Source organism: Neolamprologus brichardi, chromosome 14 (genome assembly GCF_056152115.1).
Source record: "Neolamprologus brichardi isolate AB-2024 chromosome 14, ASM5615211v1, whole genome shotgun sequence".
Lineage (NCBI taxonomy): Eukaryota > Metazoa > Chordata > Actinopteri > Cichliformes > Cichlidae > Neolamprologus > Neolamprologus brichardi.
Window position 1 is genome coordinate 27387159 of NC_142117.1, and position 20564 is coordinate 27407722.

The 20564-nt window shown below is 38.5% G+C and overlaps 1 protein-coding gene across 5 annotated transcripts in view; it reads left to right on the forward strand.

Moving 5' to 3' along the window:
• ncam1b (neural cell adhesion molecule 1b) overlaps nucleotides 1-20564 on the forward strand; it is a 74077-nt gene that overhangs the window by 43108 nt on the left and 10405 nt on the right. For 2 of the 5 annotated variants that reach the window (XM_087851054.1, XM_087851058.1), the window contains exons 8-17: nucleotides 1386-1528; nucleotides 2768-2791; nucleotides 8435-8464; nucleotides 11996-12146; nucleotides 12316-12503; nucleotides 12846-12942; nucleotides 14376-14546; nucleotides 15966-16094; nucleotides 19789-19913; nucleotides 20373-20553. In XM_087851054.1, the coding sequence (XP_087707180.1) occupies nucleotides 1386-1528; nucleotides 2768-2791; nucleotides 8435-8464; nucleotides 11996-12146; nucleotides 12316-12503; nucleotides 12846-12942; nucleotides 14376-14546; nucleotides 15966-16094; nucleotides 19789-19913; nucleotides 20373-20553 (1239 nt within the window). The remainder of the gene's footprint in view (nucleotides 1-1385; nucleotides 1529-2767; nucleotides 2792-8434; nucleotides 8465-11995; nucleotides 12147-12315; nucleotides 12504-12845; nucleotides 12943-14375; nucleotides 14547-15965; nucleotides 16095-19788; nucleotides 19914-20372; nucleotides 20554-20564) is intronic. The other 3 variants (XM_087851056.1, XM_087851055.1, XM_087851057.1) reach the window with 3 other exon arrangements.

Sequence of the window (20564 nt, forward strand, 5' to 3'; positions counted from 1 at the left end):
GTATCTTTTCTCAACCTTGTGACATTTTCCATCTAGGTCAAGAAAAAGCAATTGCATATAAATTAATTATTTTAACTCTTCAACCACTGCCCTAGCCTTGGGAGGTTGGGGGCTGGGTCATCAGCTAATACAACTAATCTGGGTCTTACAGCCTATAAAAGCTGGCCTCTGTCTCTCTTTCATCCACCTGCCATCAGCCGTCCTTTTAAAATGCTAGACATGTTATTTGTAAAGCTGTAAATCCACAGATGAACACTAATACGTGTGCCGGAACAGGTGCAAGGGTGAAATACAAGCAATAGAGGGCAAGCTACCCAATCCAATTTACTAACTACTCTCAACATTAGTCTTCAGGCAGATACTGGTCATGGCTACTTATGCACTGATTCCACCAGAGCCCCAAGCCTGTCCTTTCACCCATGTTCTCCATCAAATTCACCCGAAAACAACACCCTTCTTGGGCTCCTTTTTATATCAGCTGTTTAAATATAAAACTGAAGTGTACCTATACTAAATTACCAAAACCAGTCTAACTTAGGGGTATGCTTTTATGTGACATAAAACCTTAAACTAAGAATCTTAGAAAATCAGTTTTATGAGCCTTTGGAAATTGGAATACATAGAATGATATTAGCCAAGCAAATAGCAAATAGCTCCTTAACATTTCTGAATGTAAAACCTATGTACCTAATGTTTTTATGATAAAGTATTGGAATGGATCAGGCTTTAAATAGCTCATGCAGTCTATTTAAAAAGCTATGATCTGAATCGTGCTGACTGCCTTTTGACAGTCGTGGCTGTAATTATCAGTTGAGATCATAGGAGTTAAAACCAAGTCGCAGTTGTTTTCTTAGGCGGCAGCTTACAAATTATATTTACGATCCTGTCTGGGGCTGCGCTTTTTCAGCATATTGCATAATCCATGCATTCATCCTTTTTGGAGCGGAATAGAAAAGATGGGAGCACGAAGTAATGCTCAACTGATTCGTAAACAGCACTTCCGTTTGCTCGGCTCATGTCACCGTTGCAGCACCCCGCCGCGCTTTCAGGTTAACTCGAGTGTAGTGTAACTTGACAGTTGTCTCCAATGTAAACAAAAATGAAAGCCGGCGCCTTTGAGATAGGCTAAATAAGTTATTACACAAATTACGTTTGGAAGCACACATGGTTATCACAGCGTAACTGCTGCTGGGACTGGGAAAGCTTAAATACAGGTTTACTGCCATAAAAATCCCCCTTACCTGTCAACTACTGATCCTCATCCCCTCTTTGAACTCATTTCAAATCTAGAGTTTCTCTTGTGCTTATAATACTCGTGCGGCTGTAACACCTGGCTGCCTTGTTATATGGAGCAGGTGTGATGACGTTGGGTTTTTGTTTTACAGTCAAACCTAACATCACATACATCATAAACCAGACTGCTACCGAGATGGAAGAACAGGTAACCCTGACTTGCGAGGCGTCGGGGGACCCAACTCCCACCATTACCTGGAGCTACGGAGGTCATGTCTTCACAGAAGGAGAGCAGGTAAAATGATAACAGGGAGGCGAGTGAACAGTAGTAGCAAGATACTTATGTATCCTAGGCACTCAATCCTGGTCCTTGAGTGCCTGTATGCATTTTTCCTTCTGGAGTTAATGAACTGCACCTGGTGCAAAGTAGTCTGATATAGTCTGTGTCCCAGTTGCATACTATAAATATATTCTAACCCCTATGTTTTTAAGTTTTTTCTATGTTATTAAGAGAAAATGACATAACAAAAAATTAGCGATGAATAAAACTAATAAGAAAAATGATAATGCCCAAAGACACCTATTTCCTTTACAGTTTGCAATTTTATCTTTATCTTTTAATGCATCTGTTCCTCTGTGTACAAAATGGAAAAAGTACATTGTTTTTTTACTATACCTTATTGTGGGTGATGTGAAATTGGGACACATTTAGGTCGTACCCACAAGGGAGCAACACAAACCTGCAGGACACCGGTGTCTCGAGGAGAGGAATTGAATATCTTTAACCTAAACTGAAGTGGTATATTGATTACTTGCAGGTGGGGGACTCAGCTTGCAGTTTCATTGCAGAATGCCCCCAACAAGGTTTATGCGCTGCTAATTATTTACCCTAAATTAGCAATTCCTTTGAGATGGCCCAGTGGATCTCCTGTAATTAGCTCAATTATAGTCAGTCAGTAATATGGAGTACATTCAGATTTGACTTGAGATTTCTCAAATGTCACGAAAATCAGCAACAGAAACCTAATTATAACATTCCCAGAAACGCATGTTAATTAAGACGATAATTAAACTTTGCCCGCTTTCTATTGTATTTGCTTGAACGAGCACTTGAACGTTCAAGTGTTTGTTTAGCACTTTCAATCACTATTTCCATTATTCTTCTCATGCCAGTGATTGAAAAGTTTTTTGATTTATATGAAATTGTTATTTGTCTATACTCTGCTGCCATCTTTTAAATTTGTTTTGGCTCTGCACTGGTCAAGAGCCAGCTTCTTACCCTCCATTACATCCTGATACTCCAGTTTGTTCTCTTGGGTCTTCTGCATTACTCCATGTGCAAACCATCAAAAGCAGTGAATACTTGATTTGTATTCTCATACATCTATGTCCCACCTGGCCTGACTCTCCAAGGCCTTGGTGTGTTGCTACAGTTGGGAGGTAATGAGGAGGAAAATGCTTGAGCCTAATGCTTCTAGCTCATAGAGAAATTCTTGAGCCAGTCCATTACATGCGCTACATTTTTTTCCTACAGGCACATCTAAACAGGATCTATCAGGTAGGAAAAATCCGCGTGGCACAGAAATGTAGTGGAGTAGTGTTGTAAAATTTGCCTCCAGATATGACAAAAACTCCCACTGAAATCAAATTATCCCTTTTTATTGAAAATTTCCCAGCTGCCTCTTGAAAAACCCCAAGGAATGATCTCATCAGAGTTCATGAAATTGATTTGACTGCCGCATCCTTTCCAAATATTGCCTGGAAACCTCAACTGTTCTCGGGATAGCAAGTGCGCAGAGCTTATCTCACGAGATCAGTTGAAAATTTGGTTAATAAGATAATAAAAGGGAAAATGCCATTTCTGTGTCGCTTTTTCCTGATCATTTCACACTTTCAATCACAGCATGAGGTCGCTTGGATTCAAGCCCGGTTCAGTCTGTCTGTCATCTCCATCAGATTGTAGATTGTCTAACACTTATGTCAGTGTCACTTCAAAGTTTGAGGGTAAAAGTGCTCCACCTAAAGTCTATCTTTTGGGTATCAAACATTTGCACCCTGCAGCAAAGGTAAAATATGACTGAAACATAATAATCATAGAACTGCAGGAAGAGATTTAATGGGCATGTTTTCAACAGTAAAAACGGGTCACTTTTAGAGTCCCTTGCAACTGAGCAGACTGCAGCAGCTGTTCACTGTGAAAGTAGAAGATTTTACAGCCACCTGTCAAACCACCAGATTGTTTGATATTTAAAAATATATTTTGAGTGGAGCCTCACTCACAAGTGCTAAACACACTGCCACCATATGACGCACATCACGACGGTCCCCCACCCCCTTTTTTTGTACCTACACAGATTGGCGTACATGAATGCACCATCTAGTTACGATTCTTACTTCTGTCCTATTACTTAGTGTTGAGCAAAATTTTGTTTTGTAGAATAAATTTCCACCCCGCTTTACATCGGCTTCCACTTTTGTCAATGACAGGACAGCTTGTATTGTGGTCTTGAGGCTTATATCCCACAGTTTGACCACAGTCATGCTATACTGTAGCAGTGTAGATTGACTCTACAGGTGCAGGGCAGAATAAATAAACAACACACATAGGAAACAATGGGCTATAATAGGCATTACCCACAAATTTTGTACTGTGTAGTTGTTGACATGACACATGTCGTGATGGCCAGCTGCGCAATGGTGGCAGTGTGTTTTGGGGTGCCGCCTATGGTATGCTTTTATATGTGGTGTCTGTTCACAGCAGTCTTCAAAGAAATGATTAGCAGCCTTACCGAATCACGTAGATGCATACTGGTTAGATTTTCCCTCGTAGTTGTGATTCTGAGCAGGGGAAATCATTTCTATGGTGGGCTTTCAATGAATGGGAAACGGCTGCTAATTGTTTAATTGTCTTGTTTTATTTGTTCATCCGACGTCCATCCGCCACGCTATCTGTAATCATCACAACAGCTGCATTTCATCTAGGTTGAGTGTGACAAATGACACGACATTCATTTGGGGTGAACATGGTGAATTGAAAAAGGATGTAAAGGGAAGCATTTTTCTGTTAATAATGTGAGATTTTAGTATTTGTCAGAAAACCGGTACAGATGTAGATTTGTGGTGGTGATGAAAGGACAGAATTAATTAGCAGTTTATTCTAATGTGTTTTCAGCTCCTCGGCTCCCTAGTTTATCAGCTGCTTTCATTTCTTTTTTTCTTTCTTTTTTGAAATCATTACTCATATCAGATTTTTATGCAAAACGAATGCAGTTTAGTTTATACAAATAAAGGCTTCTGATCACCTTTGCTTCACAGTATGACAATGACAATACACAACACAGCTAAACAATTAAGTAATCAGCTTTAGATAGTGCTTCAGTTTACTACTTTTCATCTGAGCGGAGCTATAACTGTTCATAGTTCAATGCTCAGATTGATTGTAATAAAAAAAGATACTTATTTTGAAGAAATAAAAACAGCCTCAGAAACCAATTATGGGAAGACATTTCTACATGTTTATTGTTTTCTTTAAAGTTTGAGTACACTGAAAACCCTTAAAAAGCATGTCTTACAGGGTTATTAAAGATGCAGATTAAACAGATGAGGCTTGTGTTTATGTTGAATGCCACCTTCCAAAACAGTGTCTTACCCTGAGGTAACAGATTGTTAGAGAATCTTTGCAAAGCCGACATTTCTGAAAACATGAAAAAACATATCCATGTTTATTCGTGTGACATTTTTGCCTGCTAACTGCCACATCTGGATCACTGTTTATTAAAAGGATGTGTGTATTACATGACCTGCATGCCTTACGAAAACCAAGGTGGTCTATGTGAAGGCTGAAGCATTCTGAGCTAGATCAGCTATTCATTGTGTTCTCACAATCTTTGTCTGGCTTTGTTTGAATTTGTTCCCAGTCTACTGTGGTCTTGGGTTTTAAAGGTTAACGTAAAGAGAGACTAATTCATTCTGAACAACTCCCTACTCAAAAGTCTAAAGTGTTGGCACACAAAAGCATTGTTCGTTAACCGCGCGCGAGTAAGGGGGAACACAATGTGAGGATTGAGGAAGATTACTGTATCGCACAATAGAGAACTGTAGTATTGTACATGAAAAAGACAGAATAAAAGGAGTATGTTCAAAAGGTCTTGTGGGTGTATTCCCGCTTAGTTGTGCTTCAAATTCAAATTGGAGCTCATCAGGGGATAGTTTTGTTTTTGTTTATACAGCTATTAAAGTTAAGTGTTTATATATTTATTTGAAAACTTTCATCAATTTTACATTTTGTATTTGTTTCCTTCAGCCCTTTGAATGCATTCGCTCAAGTCGCTGTAGATAAGTGTGTCGGTTTAATAACTGAAAATGTAAATGGACTATTTATCCATGCTTTGTACATTATCTACATAATGAATATTCTGCTTATTTGAATACATATTAAATGTTGTGCTCCATGCAGACTTTCAAGCAGAATTTATTGGAAAATATCCTGGACTACACAGAAGGAAGTTGCAGGGAAATATGAGTAATTATAAAACCTAAAAGCACATTCACGTTTGTAGTTGATTGGGTATCAGCATTTTATAGTGTTTGAAGTGTGTCTCTTTTTTGTAAGGAGATAAATCTGTATTAAAAGACCTTCCCTGTCTAAAATTTATAGTCTCAAATAGAGGTTTACAACATTAAAAGCTAAAAAAAAAAGGTGTTAAATGAAAAACCAAAACAATGAGATGCTTTGTTATTTAATGTTTTGTGGCAGCAGTGCAGGCAGAGCATCTGAAACAGGCATACTTCAAGTGTTGCATGCTAATGCAAAGAGAGCACTGTTTTCTCCAAACACAAAAGGCTACTCATTTACAGCATGCTGGCTGGCTCAGTAGTGATGTGATGCTAGAATGTCTTCACTAACTAAAATGCTTGTCCGTTTTCTGTGATGCACTGCAAAGGTTCTGAGGCTCAGCATTTAATGACAAGGAAGGAAACTAAACTGAGAATATGCATAATCATGACTTTTCATCCGAGGTTCACTCAGTAAATGAAGCGGTTCTTTATATTTATGTGTTTGTGTTAGTGTGTCTGCTTTTTTATCCTCTTTGAACTGACATCCAATTCATGTCAGAACAAAGAGCGGGGCTAATTCTCTATGAGGGAGGAACAATAGGCTGGAAAAATGATAAGTCCCAAGGGAGCCATCACCATATTGTTCTTCGCGTTTGCTCGGAGAAGTGATTCTGTTACGGCGTCTTCTGTTTTGCACGCATGCATCCGCCGCTGTTCATTGTCCTTTTGTCTTAAACAAACACCTGTCACAGATATGACAGCAATACTTGTCAGCTCACTTACTGCAGAGGCAGCGCCGCAGACGAGGATGTGAATGAGGTGGTTGTGTTCCACACTGTTAGGTTATGTTTTAATTGGGCTACTGCTCTTTCTCAGTACTGATTTGCAGCCAACTGCTGCTTGTAATGATGTAGGGTGCACAGTGTATTTTATTGTGCCAGTAGGGGAGTTAAACTGCTCTTAAGAAAGGGCTGAATTTATATTCATGCGGTAAGCTTCGGACATGACTCTTCTAATAAGAATTTTATTGCCTCCTCTTTCTACCTTCGGTATTGGCTTTATTTTTCACCGCTGAGGAGGATTAACATTCATCAGTGATATAACTACTTAACCATTATAAAACAAGATGAATTCAACCACACCATATGTCCTTTTGCAGTGATTGCGAGGGGACAATATAGGGGTGATTTTTAGATGTGAACATTGATGGTTTGAGTCACTTTGTTTGCCCTACAGCGATACCACCATTTGCTTTCATTTACTTGACTTTTCTTGCATTTGCGCCTGATGAAATGGCTGTTTCTCATTTTCCTTGTTAAGCTTCAAAATGGTTTCACTGCGTAGGCCATCACATCTCATTGTCATGCTTAACATTTTCCTCAGCATCATAAAATCCACACAGCATGCTGTCCAAAAAAGCTTTCTGTTTTGTAAAGTCGGGCTTTGCAGTCTCTTGTGATTTAATGTGGCATGATGTCAGCCATGTTACTTAGGTGTGACGTTTTATGTGCTTTGGTGTAAAATTAATTCTTTATTGGTCAGTATATATGCGTTACTGACCAACATGTCGATGATAATCACTTGTTTGTCTAGATAAAGGTGATTTTTTTCTTCCTGTATTAGACTCTAACGTGGTCATTTTCTAAAATGTATGTGCATATATTTGCTATAATGCCGGAATAGCTAAAAAACAGTATTCTGAATATTTAAATGTAGTATTGTTTTGGTCAGTTAGTACAGCTTCAGTGGATCCATTCTTATAACACAAAAAAAACTGAATATTTTAAAAGTCCACATCTAACAAGGAGAAAGCCGTTATATTTTTTATAGCTATTCATCATGCAAATCACATTTCCTGGCTGTTTTAAGGCTATTTTTGAGTACAATCAAAGCATATCAGTGACAAAGGAGGAAAAGACAGAACTTCATAGTGGAAGTAACAATGAGCAGAACATTGGACTTTCAAAATGACTTAAAAAGGCCACCTGTAGGCTGAGATTTATTTCCAGGTCTCACATGGTGTGGAGGACGAGCTGTAGCAAATTGCCTATTTGAACCTCCTTCATTGCTTATTGAGATATCAAGCAAGTGTTGTTAGAGGGCTTGATTGACTAGGGTACTAACTTGCTTCTCGATGTTGGGAGGGCTTTTTTATATTCATAGATAAAGAGTAAATTCCATTCTTCTGGGCTCACATTATTGCTTCGGCCTTCAGAAATGGATTGTGAGGCGATAATTCCTGTATTACCCAAGGAGACATTACTCTGTTGTTACAGCGTACCAGACTCACCTCTTCCTGATGAACCAATAACCTTATTATCACAAAGCATTTGTGCTATCACGATGCCAAAAGACTTACTTCACGTACAGGCAGGCACAGACTGTAAACATCCCCACAAAATTTCCCTTTCAAAAGAAATAGGCTTCCCTTGAGAGAACATCTAAAGCATACATCTCGTTATGTCTGCAGACTCTTAATTTAGTAAATTCAGACATTCAGCTCAGGTACTTTAGATGCATAAAAAAAAATAAACTGGTCATTTAACTGGGATGCAGTGTGCAACATCCCAGCTTTGACAGGATGAGGATTGCTTTCTAAGAATTGCTCTGCCTTTTTGTTTTTTCGTCTCTCTGTCTTCTACAGGCATCATGGACTCGGCCTGAGCAACACAAGGTATTCTAAATGCATGACTTTTTCTTACACCCATCCATCTTTCATGTCAGGGGAATCTAGTTCAATTCTGGATGGATGCAGATCAACATTCTTGTTCAAATAAGGTTGGGGGAGAGCATAAGCTCTGAGAAGCAGTAGCGAAACAGGACAGTGCAAGTCTGTGTTTCTTTGCTCGCCGTGTTCCTTAAATTTCTTAACAAATCGCAGCCTATTTCAGTCTTTTTTTCTTGTCTTTCTCCTGACCTTTTACCTGTCATGCCTTGACATCAGCAAAAGCGTTTTATTACGCGCATGACAGTTACAGTTATACCATGTGATCAACTTGTCTTCTGCAGAAATAGATTTTGTTCCTCAGATCTCTCTGTCCCCCCACCCACACATCCTGTCCATTGCTAAATCTTAATTATAACTTCAGAGTATACTTTTGACATTAGTGTATACAGTAGTTTAATTTGAACATGGCTAAATATGTATGTAGGAGGAAATAAAAGCTGCCTTTGTGCAGCAACAGAGTATGAGAACAAGTGACTGTTTCAGAAAGAAAGCGAAAATTGGCAGTAAGTGAAAGAGCTGCCCACATAAGCTTTTCTCCAATATACAGCACTTCCCTATAGAATGTGTTTTACAGATGAGAAAAATGGTGACAAAAACAATGGATTCAGACTCTTGAAGAGAAGTGATCGCTCACACAAAGCAGTGCCTTGTTGATCAGCCCATCTCTGTTTTAGGAGCAAGATCAGATATTAGGGTTGCCATTTCTATTTTTACTTCAGTGCCATTTAACAAGATATGAATGTGTATTCTTAGCCCATTCGGTTCCCTAAATAGCCACGCTGTTTTATTTTTACATTGCAGGAAGCACTGGACATCAAGAGAATTGGTCTTTTCCTTTTACTCCTTCTGCTAATAGGTTTAAGAAGGGGTGTTTCTAACAGTCGGCCTTAATTATTCGGTCGTGACAGCTGTTGATATTTTTTCATTACGATTGTCAGCTGATACACATTCATTAATAGCACCTGCAGAAAGTGTGGAATAAAAAATCTCACCCAGCTCACCACAGGAGGGGAGGAAGAGCCTTTCTCATCAGGCACATGCTGACAGTAATTGCTCAGTTTGTGTATAACTATGATTTACACATGGATGCACTTGGATTTTTGTGCATCTGCAATACTAAGCTGTTGAATTTGGGAATTGGAACACTTTAACCTTGAAAATCTGAGCAAAATGAATCATTCTGAACATTTACATTAATGATCTGCTGATTATATTTAAATTAGGCAACCCCAAAAAGCTCAAACAGCGTATCCTAGTTGCTTGAGTTTTCCAATTTTTTTTAAAAGACTGATGATCTCAGCAAGTTCCACTGCTGAACACATGCATTACTTAAAAAGAGTTATGCCTCCCTTTTTTAATATATATAAGAGGAGTATTTTAGTTAAATGTGGGCACCCATATCTGAGCAGCATATTTGTGGTTTCAGGTCACAAATGGAACGGTTTACATTAATGGAAAAGACAATCACTTTGAATTACTTACTTCACATTTTCACTCACTTCACATAATTATATTGTTTTAAAAGTTCACCTGTGCTCTGAATTGATAAGTGCGCATCTCTCTCAAAGACATCCCATTATAAATTGCACAGTGGGGGCGGTGGGGGCCTATGTTTGTTGCATAGGCGTAGGAAGCTTAGTGTTCATTTGACAAGCCTCAGAAGGGAAGGTGATTTTGTACTGTGGGCTGTTTAATATTTGGTGAGACACGAGTTTAACATGTCTTCAATGCAGTCTCAATTTTATGCCCTGATGCTCCCTCTGTGTCTCTTCTGTTGGTACAGCAGAAGAATCTGTGGGAGAGCTCTGCTGTCAGTTTGGTTTTATTACAGGAGCGCACACGCGAAAGTCTTCCTTTTCTCATAGACATGCGAAATGGTTTTATGCCTTTTTACGCAAGGAGCACAAAATTCAGCACGGATGTTTCCAGTAGACAGCAACTCCGGTGCACTATGAGTTTATACTGAAAATATATTGTTATAAAAAATGCATGAATCACAATATTAAGTTGCGTGAAGGCATACATTTTCTTTGCTAAATAACAATAATCATGATGGGTTTCATATAGGAAACGAGAGGCTGGTGCTCTGGAAAAACTGCTCATACTTTATCATAAAATAAGGACACAAAAAAGGTTTTCATGTTGGAGTCAACTCACTTACTATGGCACATAGCTGTGCATAGTGTGGCATGTTGCACAGACGCAGGAGTCAGAAACAGAACCACAGGGGTCGAGTGAGAATGCTTCCTGCACAGGGGTCACAATACAAGGGTAGCGTGTTATGTAAGTGTCTCCCTGGTCCTGCTACCCGCTATGCATAATGAATGCCCCAGACATGCTTTGTCTATTGAAATTGAATACAAACTAACAAGGGTTTCTCTTACATGGCTGCCCAGGCTGGGCCCTAATTCAATATGTGTAAAAGCATTCGGCTATTGTTTTGCCTGTAGCTTGGATCAAAGCCATAAAAGCAACCAAAAGGGAGGCTCAAATATTCAGCCCTGCAGCACCTTGTTAAAGGAATAATTCACAAAAATGCTGCAGCTTACTGTGTAAGAGCTTTGTGCTAAAGCCCCAAATCCACAGAGTTTGTGAATAATGCTTAATTATGCTAGATATTATAGATATGTTCAGTAAAAACATCTGTCACAAGACAATAATGTCCAGAGTTTGTTCGAAATATTGTAATAACATAACAGGAAAATGTATCGTTGAAAGGGGAAATTCTGTCTGAAACTTTACACTCTGGCAGTTAAGTGTCACATGGCAACAACAACCACAACAACACAAAGTTGTTGACCCTGTTGGGAAGCTACTCATGTTTGGATGCTGTAACACCGCATATCAAGTTAATGAAACCAGGTTTAGAGAGGGAAGTGCATTTACACATCTCATTAGCCAGCTGTCTGTTGTTATTTGAGTGGTTTCAGATGCTTTGTGACTTGGCGTGTGCTTCCTCTTCCTCACTGACACTGGAGCTGGATATAGGTTCAGAGAGTTCCTCAACCTAATACAGTCCACAACACCACAACATTTTATTTTTAAGTAATTAACTTAAAGAAATAAAATGTTGTGGATTGACACTAAATCCAGTGTCTTTAGTGTAAAAGTGCAAGCACCACACGTAAGGTAATGCTCTGTCTACCAGTATGCATCAGCATATTTCACAAGTTGGTAAGCCCTGTGTGTGAAAAGCACTAGATGGTTTCTAATGCCTTCTGACATCAATTATTGAAAAGCTCCTCTGCACTGTCAACTGGGCCCTTATGTCTCTGCAGCTTTACAGAACAGTCTGTGCTTGTTTCATTCTTTCAGTTTCTGTTCTTTTCTGTAAAAGTGGACTTTAAATACTTTTTTTTTAAGGTCACATGTTTCGGCATAATTGTATTCTTTATGTAAATGTGCATAATATTATTTTTAAGAACTGATCTAACTAGTTTCTTTTACTAAACAAAGCCCCTTTTTACTTCCATTTAGAGCCCGGATGGAAACGTAGTGGTGAGGAGTCACGCTCGTGTGTCCTCCCTCACTCTGAAGTATGTCAAGTATACAGATGCTGGTCAGTACCTCTGCACAGCACACAGCGTCATCGGAGAGGATTATCAAACAGCATATATGGAGGTCCGCTGTAAGTGTTTCCCTCTGTCTTTTTACAAGTGTTTAGCCCTACAAAATGAGTACACTCATGCACTAGTCATTAAAAAAATAGCACTGCAAGTCACTATGACTATTTATAACTGAACTGTTAAATAACACCTGAAACGGATTGACAGGTTGTATCTGTTTTTATTTCCTAGATACTCCTAAGATAAATGGTACAGTGGCAGTGTATACCTGGGAGGGAAATCCTGCCAATATCAGCTGTGAGGTCAAGGCTCATCCCAGTGATGTCTCTATTGTGTGGCTGAGAGACGGGTTGCAGCTCCCCAACTCAAACACCACCAACATTAAGATCTTCAGGACTCCCTCAGCCAGCTTCCTGCAGGTACGAACACCCGTGTCACACCATGACTTAATCCCTCTTTCTATCTCTCTAATGAATGTACATATACACACAGTGTGCACAAACACACACTCTGAACCCCATGTGTCATCAAGATTTCATGAGCACAGACTTGAAGTGTGGGGTTTTCTTTCAGCTTCATTGTTGGGGAAAAAAATCTCATGAATAATTCAGCAGCAGGAGAGCTCACAGCAACAAATAAAAATAGGCTACTCTAATGGACAAACAAAAAGGTCACCTTCAGTGTTTGACACACAAGTTAGTTCATCTGTTTTGGTACACTGCCCTTCATATATTTACTGCTTTATTTCCCCCCCCCTCCAGATAACCCCCGAGTCTGAAAATGACTTTGGAAGCTATAACTGCACTGCTTCAAATGAGATGGGCACAGAGTCCAAGGAGTTCCTGCTCATTCAGGCTGGTCAGTGGCAATGCCGTGATTCAAAATCCATTCTTACTTTGCATTTATAGTGTTTGTGCCAATATTTTCAGCGTAATTAAAATTTGAAAACAAAAAACAAGCAGCCTTATATGTGATCGTGATTTGGTAACAGCTTAAAAATGATGAGTAGGTAAATTTCATTAGATCACATAGTAGTTTTTGTTTCAGGTTTTTTAAGGCTTCGGGATCCATGATCAAATCGCTTTAGACCAAAACATCCACCATGACGTGAGATTACACGACGTTGTTTGTATCGATGGCTGATAAATTGATTAAGATGAAAAGAATGTGTAACCTACATGATAATGTAATGTTCCCTCTGGTTATTCTACAACTAAACTTTACCTCTCACCACTAACATTGCACTGTTTGCAGTATAAAGTAAAAGACTTTTTTTATATTAAGGTATAGCATTTTATTGTAACATGGACCTACACCATAGACTTCCCAGACAAATGTACCATTAGGCAAATGGAACAGAGAGCAGAGAGATAATGCCACTCTTAAGCCACAATCAGAAGTGAATTAATTGAAAACACTACATTGTTCACTCAGAGCCGAACATGGGCAACCACAGTAATTACAGTGTGCCTTTTAATTTAGAAGATCAAAGTGATGCAATACAAAACTACTCACACTAGAGTTTGTGAGTTCAGAACAGCCACCATTATTCAGATGTGGACAATCACAGTAGGTTAAATACTTTTAAATAATGTAATTTTCTCTTATATAAGCCTTTCATTGGTGGCTGAAACAAAGTAAACCTTTTTTAACAAAGGCAGACTGTAAATGAAGAACTAATTGTCCAATCATTGTGTACATCACAGGATGGATCCTTTTTTATTTTCTAAACTTTAATCAAAGTACAATTACAGAAGTCTTTGAACTAGCTTTTGCATATTCTTCAGTTTTAATATTCACTTTAAATTTAAAGATTAAGCTTTGCTTAACTCACTGCAAGGTCTTTGAATCCATGAAATCTCCTTTTTCAATTTAAAGTTTTATCAAACTCAACAGTCTCTTAGAACTTTTGGTCTTTTCAAACATCCAACCAGGCACTTACTGTTTTTTAGTGGCTTTCTTTCTGGAGTTATCATCTTTAGGGCTGACTTGGGAATGGCTTGTTCTTGAATCTGTTGGTCATGAGGAGCTTTTAAATGTTTTTTCCGGCCTTTTATTTTCTGAAACAATGTCAGTAGTGTACAGAATTCAGTAGAAGAGAACCAGACTTACTGTCACGATAAATCACAGATTTCTTACGAAGATGAAGCGGTTTTTAGATGCACTGTGGGGCCATTAGGAGCCGTGGGCTCATTCTGTTACTCTAATTTAGCAATGGAGTCTGACAATGCTGGTGTGCTGCAATCTTAAAGTTTTTATTGTAACTGCACTGATTTTTTCCCCCCTCACAGAGGTTCCGTCAGCTCCATCCATCGTGGAGGTGAGGCCATTCTCCACCACAGCACTGATCCAGTTTCAGGAGCCTGAATCCACTGGAGGCGTTCCTGTCCTCAAATATAGAGCTCAGTGGAGGATGCGTGGCAGAGGCAGCTGGGTGCAGAGAGTCTATGAAGTCCAAGATGGTAATAACACAGAAACATGATTGTGATGTTTGTCTGTTCTTTAATGTCTAACTACATTTTTTAAATAATAAGTACAATTCAAATAGATAGAAATACATATTAATGTTAAAAATGTTAATTAGATTTTTCACATTTTGTTAAATCATATCAGTAAAGATGAAGGAAGGTTTGCATTCAGCAGCTTTTTGTTTTATAACCAAAGCGATTAAAAGGCTGTGTGAACGTAATTTCTTTTCTTTTTGACAAATATGTCCATATATGCACTAAAACGTAATTTAGAGTTGTTGATACCCTCGACACAGAAACATGGCTTGGTCATGAAGTCACAAAAGGGAGAGCAGCCAAACTAGGTCATGTATGACAAAATAAATTTGGATCCCTACAGTTGTTTGGACACATACTGTAAGACGTTGAAAATATTTATTTAAATAAAAACGACAGCCTTATACGGCCGCATTATTATTGTGATATCACAGATCAGGATAAAACAGTCCATTTCTGACTGTGTTGTACTAGATTGGGCTGGCATATTAGTGCCATGGCACAAACTGATGCACAAGAATCAACTGCTATCAGCAAAATCTATTAAATTTAGATAGGAGAAAGTCAGCAGACATTAGAATAGATGACTTGTAGTTCACACTTTGTCTAGCTTTATGCTGACCACTGCCAGCAAAACTGAAGAAAAAGCACCAGCTGTCAGTCTCACGCAGTCCTGGTTTAGATGTCTCATGTGAAACTCAATTATATCGTCTGGAACGCCCTCATGTCTGCACTTACAGCCTTGTTTTTTGTTACAGATACAGCAGTGGGTCCTGCACAGTGAAGGCAGGAAAGTCTTTCGTGTTTCCTGTAGAAACATGATAATTCAAAATGGTGAAATCATGAAATTAAGGTCAGACTAGGAAAAACTGACCAACTCACAGTACAGACATAGCAAAGACTACACAGTGCACATCTCTGCCCTGTACAATGTGGTCGGACAGAGTTTTAAGAGCAGTGGTAACAATGACTCCTTTCCTCTGGTGTTTGTTTCCCCTAAAGGTCTCCTACAAAGTAAAATACAAAAGTTAATGATTATTTCTAAGAAATAGGTATGAATTTAGTTTTTTGTTTTAACCTACAAGTCACCCTTTTAGAAAGGAATTGAACACGGAAGTGTACATAAAAGCAATATAATTTATATAAAAAGCTTGATCAAAAGCAATCATCATCCCAAAAGGGATCATTACATTTGTCTAGTTTTAGACCAACTCTAAATATATTCATCAGTTTTTCAAACATTGTTGGAATGAAATGCGAATTGAGCTAATCGGTGTTTGCTTGGGCAGCAATGAATTATGCATATATTGTTGGAACAGGAGATCCGTTTGTTTTAGTGCTCACCAAAATGATCATGGTGTTCTGCTGTTGTAACAGGCTCCATCGGCGAGGTAACAGTCACAGGCCTGAAGCCGGACACGAGCTACGAAGTGAAGTTGTCAGCCGTCAACGGCAAGGGTGAAGGTGAAAGCTGCAACGCTGCGTTCTTGAAGACGGAGCCTGTTCGTAAGTGGCACATGTTACAGTTTACAGCATGCTGTAATGCTTTTAGTATACCTCTCTGACCTCTTGTCTTCACAAACATATTGCCTTCAGTCTCTCTATAAAAACTCGCTGAAGAGTCCGTCCTAAGACTGTTTGGATGATGCCACAAAAGCTTTCACCTGTCTCCTTTCATTCCATGTATGTCTTTTAAAAAACAGCTTTTCCGTCTCTATGAAGCAGCTCTCTGACCTTCTTGCTTTTATTTGATTTTTCTAGTTTATGAAATACTTCTGCCATAACCAAATCTTTAAAGCCAGATTGCTTGTTTTTACATATGGAATTAAATACTGATTTCATCACATAGGTATCATTTCGAGCCATCTGCACAGTTGCTTCAGATATCCTGTTTTAAAGCCATGTTTCAAGCCCATCATGTCATTATATTGACTTGCAAACCCTGAAGTGTGATTTCATCCTTCTGCAGAAGCCAGCATGCAGTGAAACCGCAACACATTAGTTAGTTTTTAGCGCCCTCTGTTGTTTGGCAATAGATGTTTTTTGAGGGAGTGCCGGTATGATTTATATATTGTCTGTGTACTGATCATCTCTCCTTCTATTTTATCATTCTTAATCATTGATTTTTTTTTTTTATCCATTTGCTCTTCTGTCTGTTGTATTCATCAGGCCACACTTACAACAGTAAGTGATTCATTTAAAATGCATTCATTAAAAACATTTAAAAGATAGCTTTATAGTTGTGTATATATATTGCTATTGAATTGTGTTGTTATTGAATGGCAAAGGCAAAAGTTGGACTTAAATCCCTTCTCTCTCTTTTTTAGAACTAAGATCATAATTAAAGGCCAGATCATTCACATTTTGTCATAGTAATTGATAAAACTGAACAAATGTTCTATAAGTTTGCTGAAATATCAAATGCGATAGAGGTTTGCTGAAATATTTACATAAAACACTGTCAGAAGAACATCACTTCAAGCTGCCTTTTTAGACCGTAAAGTGGCCTTTCATTTTCATGGAGGCTGGCTCTGTCTCCCTACTTTAAATGTGGCAATCATTTCCTAAAATGATTTGTTTTTCTTCCTTTCTGGAGCCATCTGACAGAAATGTGTCTTCCTGATTTCTTCAGTGAAGTGTTATTAGAGATTCAGGTGGTCATTTGTGCAGACAAGTGATTCTGATTGCCTTTCTTCTCTTTTATGTCCCTAGACGGCATTTTTCATTTTTTCACTGAAGACACAGGTTTGTTCTGTAGTGGGGATAATAGAAGATTAGTTTTTACTGCTGTAGCTGTTTCTTACCCAACAGGATAACCCATCACCCCTACTGATTAGCAGTGTTTGTTATCCCGCTTAAGTATTTCAAAAGGTGTATCGTTTTCGAGAAACTGTGACCTATAATGTCATGGCCATCAATGCAAACTCCTCCGTCTGTAACATAGACCGATTAGGTTTTTAATTTTACTTGCATCCCATGAGTTTACAGCTGATTTATCCCATTAGTATTAATATAATTTTGATGTGCAGCATCTGAATTAATTGGCTTAATGCAAGTATGAGGAATCCGAGCCAAATCTCTGCATTTCAAAAGCTGCACATTTTCTCTCTGGCTTCAGCTGTTTGGTGTAGTTTGGGAGTGTTTACACTCGGATTAGGCCCATCAGCAGTGATTAATCAGTTAGCTGCAAATTGTCGAGAGCATAAAGCTGCTAGATGTCTTCTGCACTTTTCTCATTTAGAATCCAAACAGAGGAATCCCTGTGCAGTTTGTCAGCTTGTGGAGCTGTGATTTATTATTTTTCAGTATTGGTTTGTCTCTGGGTCACTTCAGTTTTCTATCCTCAACCTGTACCTGTGTTTTGTTGTCTGTTATGCCTTTCATGCTCTTCCTCCTCTTTCAACCACTCACATGTGTCATTTTATGTCTCTGCGACTGTTATTTGGCTTGCATGTTGCTGATGATTCCCTCCACTCTGCAGAAGGTAACGTTCTGTTGCAGATTCCTGACTGACGATTCCTAACTTGAACTAAAGAATTCAGCAAATAAAACAGCACATAGTTTGCTTCTGCAGTCGTGTAACACATTAATCAGTCATCTAGACATTTGCCTGAGCAAGATAAATGTAAACGTAGAGAACGAGAATGTATTTATTGTTTAAATAACAGTCAGCAGTGTTTACTGTTAGCTTCACTTACATAGTATTGATAGCCTGTCACCTGAGGGATGTTACCTCCTTACTTATAGGATGTGTTGCTATAAATCAAGTGTAATAAACATAGTCAGTATCTTCCAGCCATCCCACAAAATACTCATCCTTGCAGCAGGCTTGCTGGTATATATTTTCTATATTTTTTTAATCTTATTTAACCTGAGGCTTAAGCAGCTTGGCATTTACTGACTTTATCTAATCCTGAATGTTAACCACTGTGCACATCTTTCTCGTTACCTGTTTGTAAGTGCATTAACCTTTAGAGCTTCAATAATTTGTTGATTAATCAAATATCTGAGACAAAACAAATCAGCAGCCACGTTCAGTGTTCCAGCTCATCAAATTTGAATGTTTTCTGAGATTTCTATGACAGTAAACTGAAATTTAGAGTTTTGAACTGTTGTTTAGACAAGATATTTGACTTTACCTTATACTTTGGAAACTTATGACAGATACTTATGAATACAAACCATTCCTGAAATTTATTTAGACTGCTAGTTACCAGAAATACAGGATTAATTGTTCACTTCTCCATCAGCTCATAGCTGATGATTTGGCTCTACTTAGTAACACTGGAGGAAACACTAGAATATTTTTAGGTCACTGAAATCAGTCTGTAGTTCTATTTTAAGCAATTGGAAAAATGATATATGTGTACTGTGGCAGAACTCAATAGTTTAGGTTGTAAAACAAACAAAGGACGTCTAGTTTTCAATTACATATCAGGTAGCCTTTATGTGATGCTAATGCATAAATTCAGTGGTCTCATTTGATGCAGAACATTTTAATTTTTTAATCTATCTGGAGAGAGAGTTTCAACTGCCCCCCAGGACCTCCACCCTGTCAGCAATGGACACAAGAAGATGTCAGAAAAATAAATTTGAAAAATAATTTGGAATAAATTTAAATTATATTGACTACATTTTTATTAGACTTAAATGGTGTTTGTTATGTAATCAGTGTTTAATAGATAAATGATTACAGGTTTAAGACAGACAAGACATATGTTAGTATAATTCTGTGCGATTTCCATGCCAGTAGTTACAACTATACAACAATTAAAGACAAACCCTGTTATTGTGCTGGAACTTGGCAATCTTGTATATGTATTCTTAGTTAATGATAAATAACTCTTTAGCCTGAAGCCTGGTGTGACACTGGTGCGATGTCCATCTGCCAATTGATGTCACTCAGCAACAGCAGCAACTCTGATGAATCAGATAAGCATGTTGCTGTGTGTCATTCACTAATTAGTAACACAAGCCAGCCTTAGGAGAGCGTTTAAGGGAGGTTAAGTGACCTAAAAGGTCAACAATAAGGAGAGCATCCAAGATCAAACTTTGGACTGAAAGTTTTCTTTTTCCTTTATTTCAAAATGGAAAAGTGGACTGACAGTGCTGCCTCTTTCAAAGAAATAACCCTCCAGCTCGCTGCACCTCTTGAAATGAGCCATTAAATGACCTCCATCTTGCTCCTGTGTCCCTGTAGGGAATCCTAATCCTCCTAAACTTGAAGGAGCACTTCAACGTAAAGGCAACTCCCTCAGAGTGAGCTGGATCAAGCAGGATGATGGCGGCTCTCCCATCTTACATTATCTTATCCGTTATAAACCAGTGAGTATGGGGATTAAAGAGCAATTGCTCCTTCTCAACTAAGGCACCTGCTTTGATAACTGATTTAATCATTTAAGTAAAACGATGAAACATTCTCTGAACATTCACTGCTTTACATAGTCTTAAGATTGCTTTTTTGGTGGGTTTTAGAATGTCATGTGCGTTTTACGCTGTAGTTTCAAAAGCACTGCAAAAAAAATTTAATTCTGTGATTTTTCAAGCTGCTGTTAGGGCTGAAATTGTTATTTAATACCTGGTTTGTTGACAGAAAATAGAAAAACTTCTCATATTCTCATAATGAATAAATTATTTTTTGGCCAAACAGAGACAAATTTTGCTCCGAGCTCTTACAGGTGTTTTTGGAGCAATTTGAAAACATGCTTAAAAATTCCACCTTCGCAAGACCAAATAAAGTTCCAACCCTGAATGCATGCACTGTATTTATCTGTGTCTCCTTAGGTGCAGTCTTCAGAGTGGAAACCAGAAATCCGGCTGCCCAGTGTCAGTGATCACATAGTTCTCAGTGGGTTAGAGTGGGACACGGAGTACAACATCTATGTGGTGGCAGAGAATCAGAAGGGCAAGTCTCAGCCAGCAACCATGTCCTTCAGGACTTCTTCAGAGCCAGAGGCCATCCCAGGTAGCGTACCT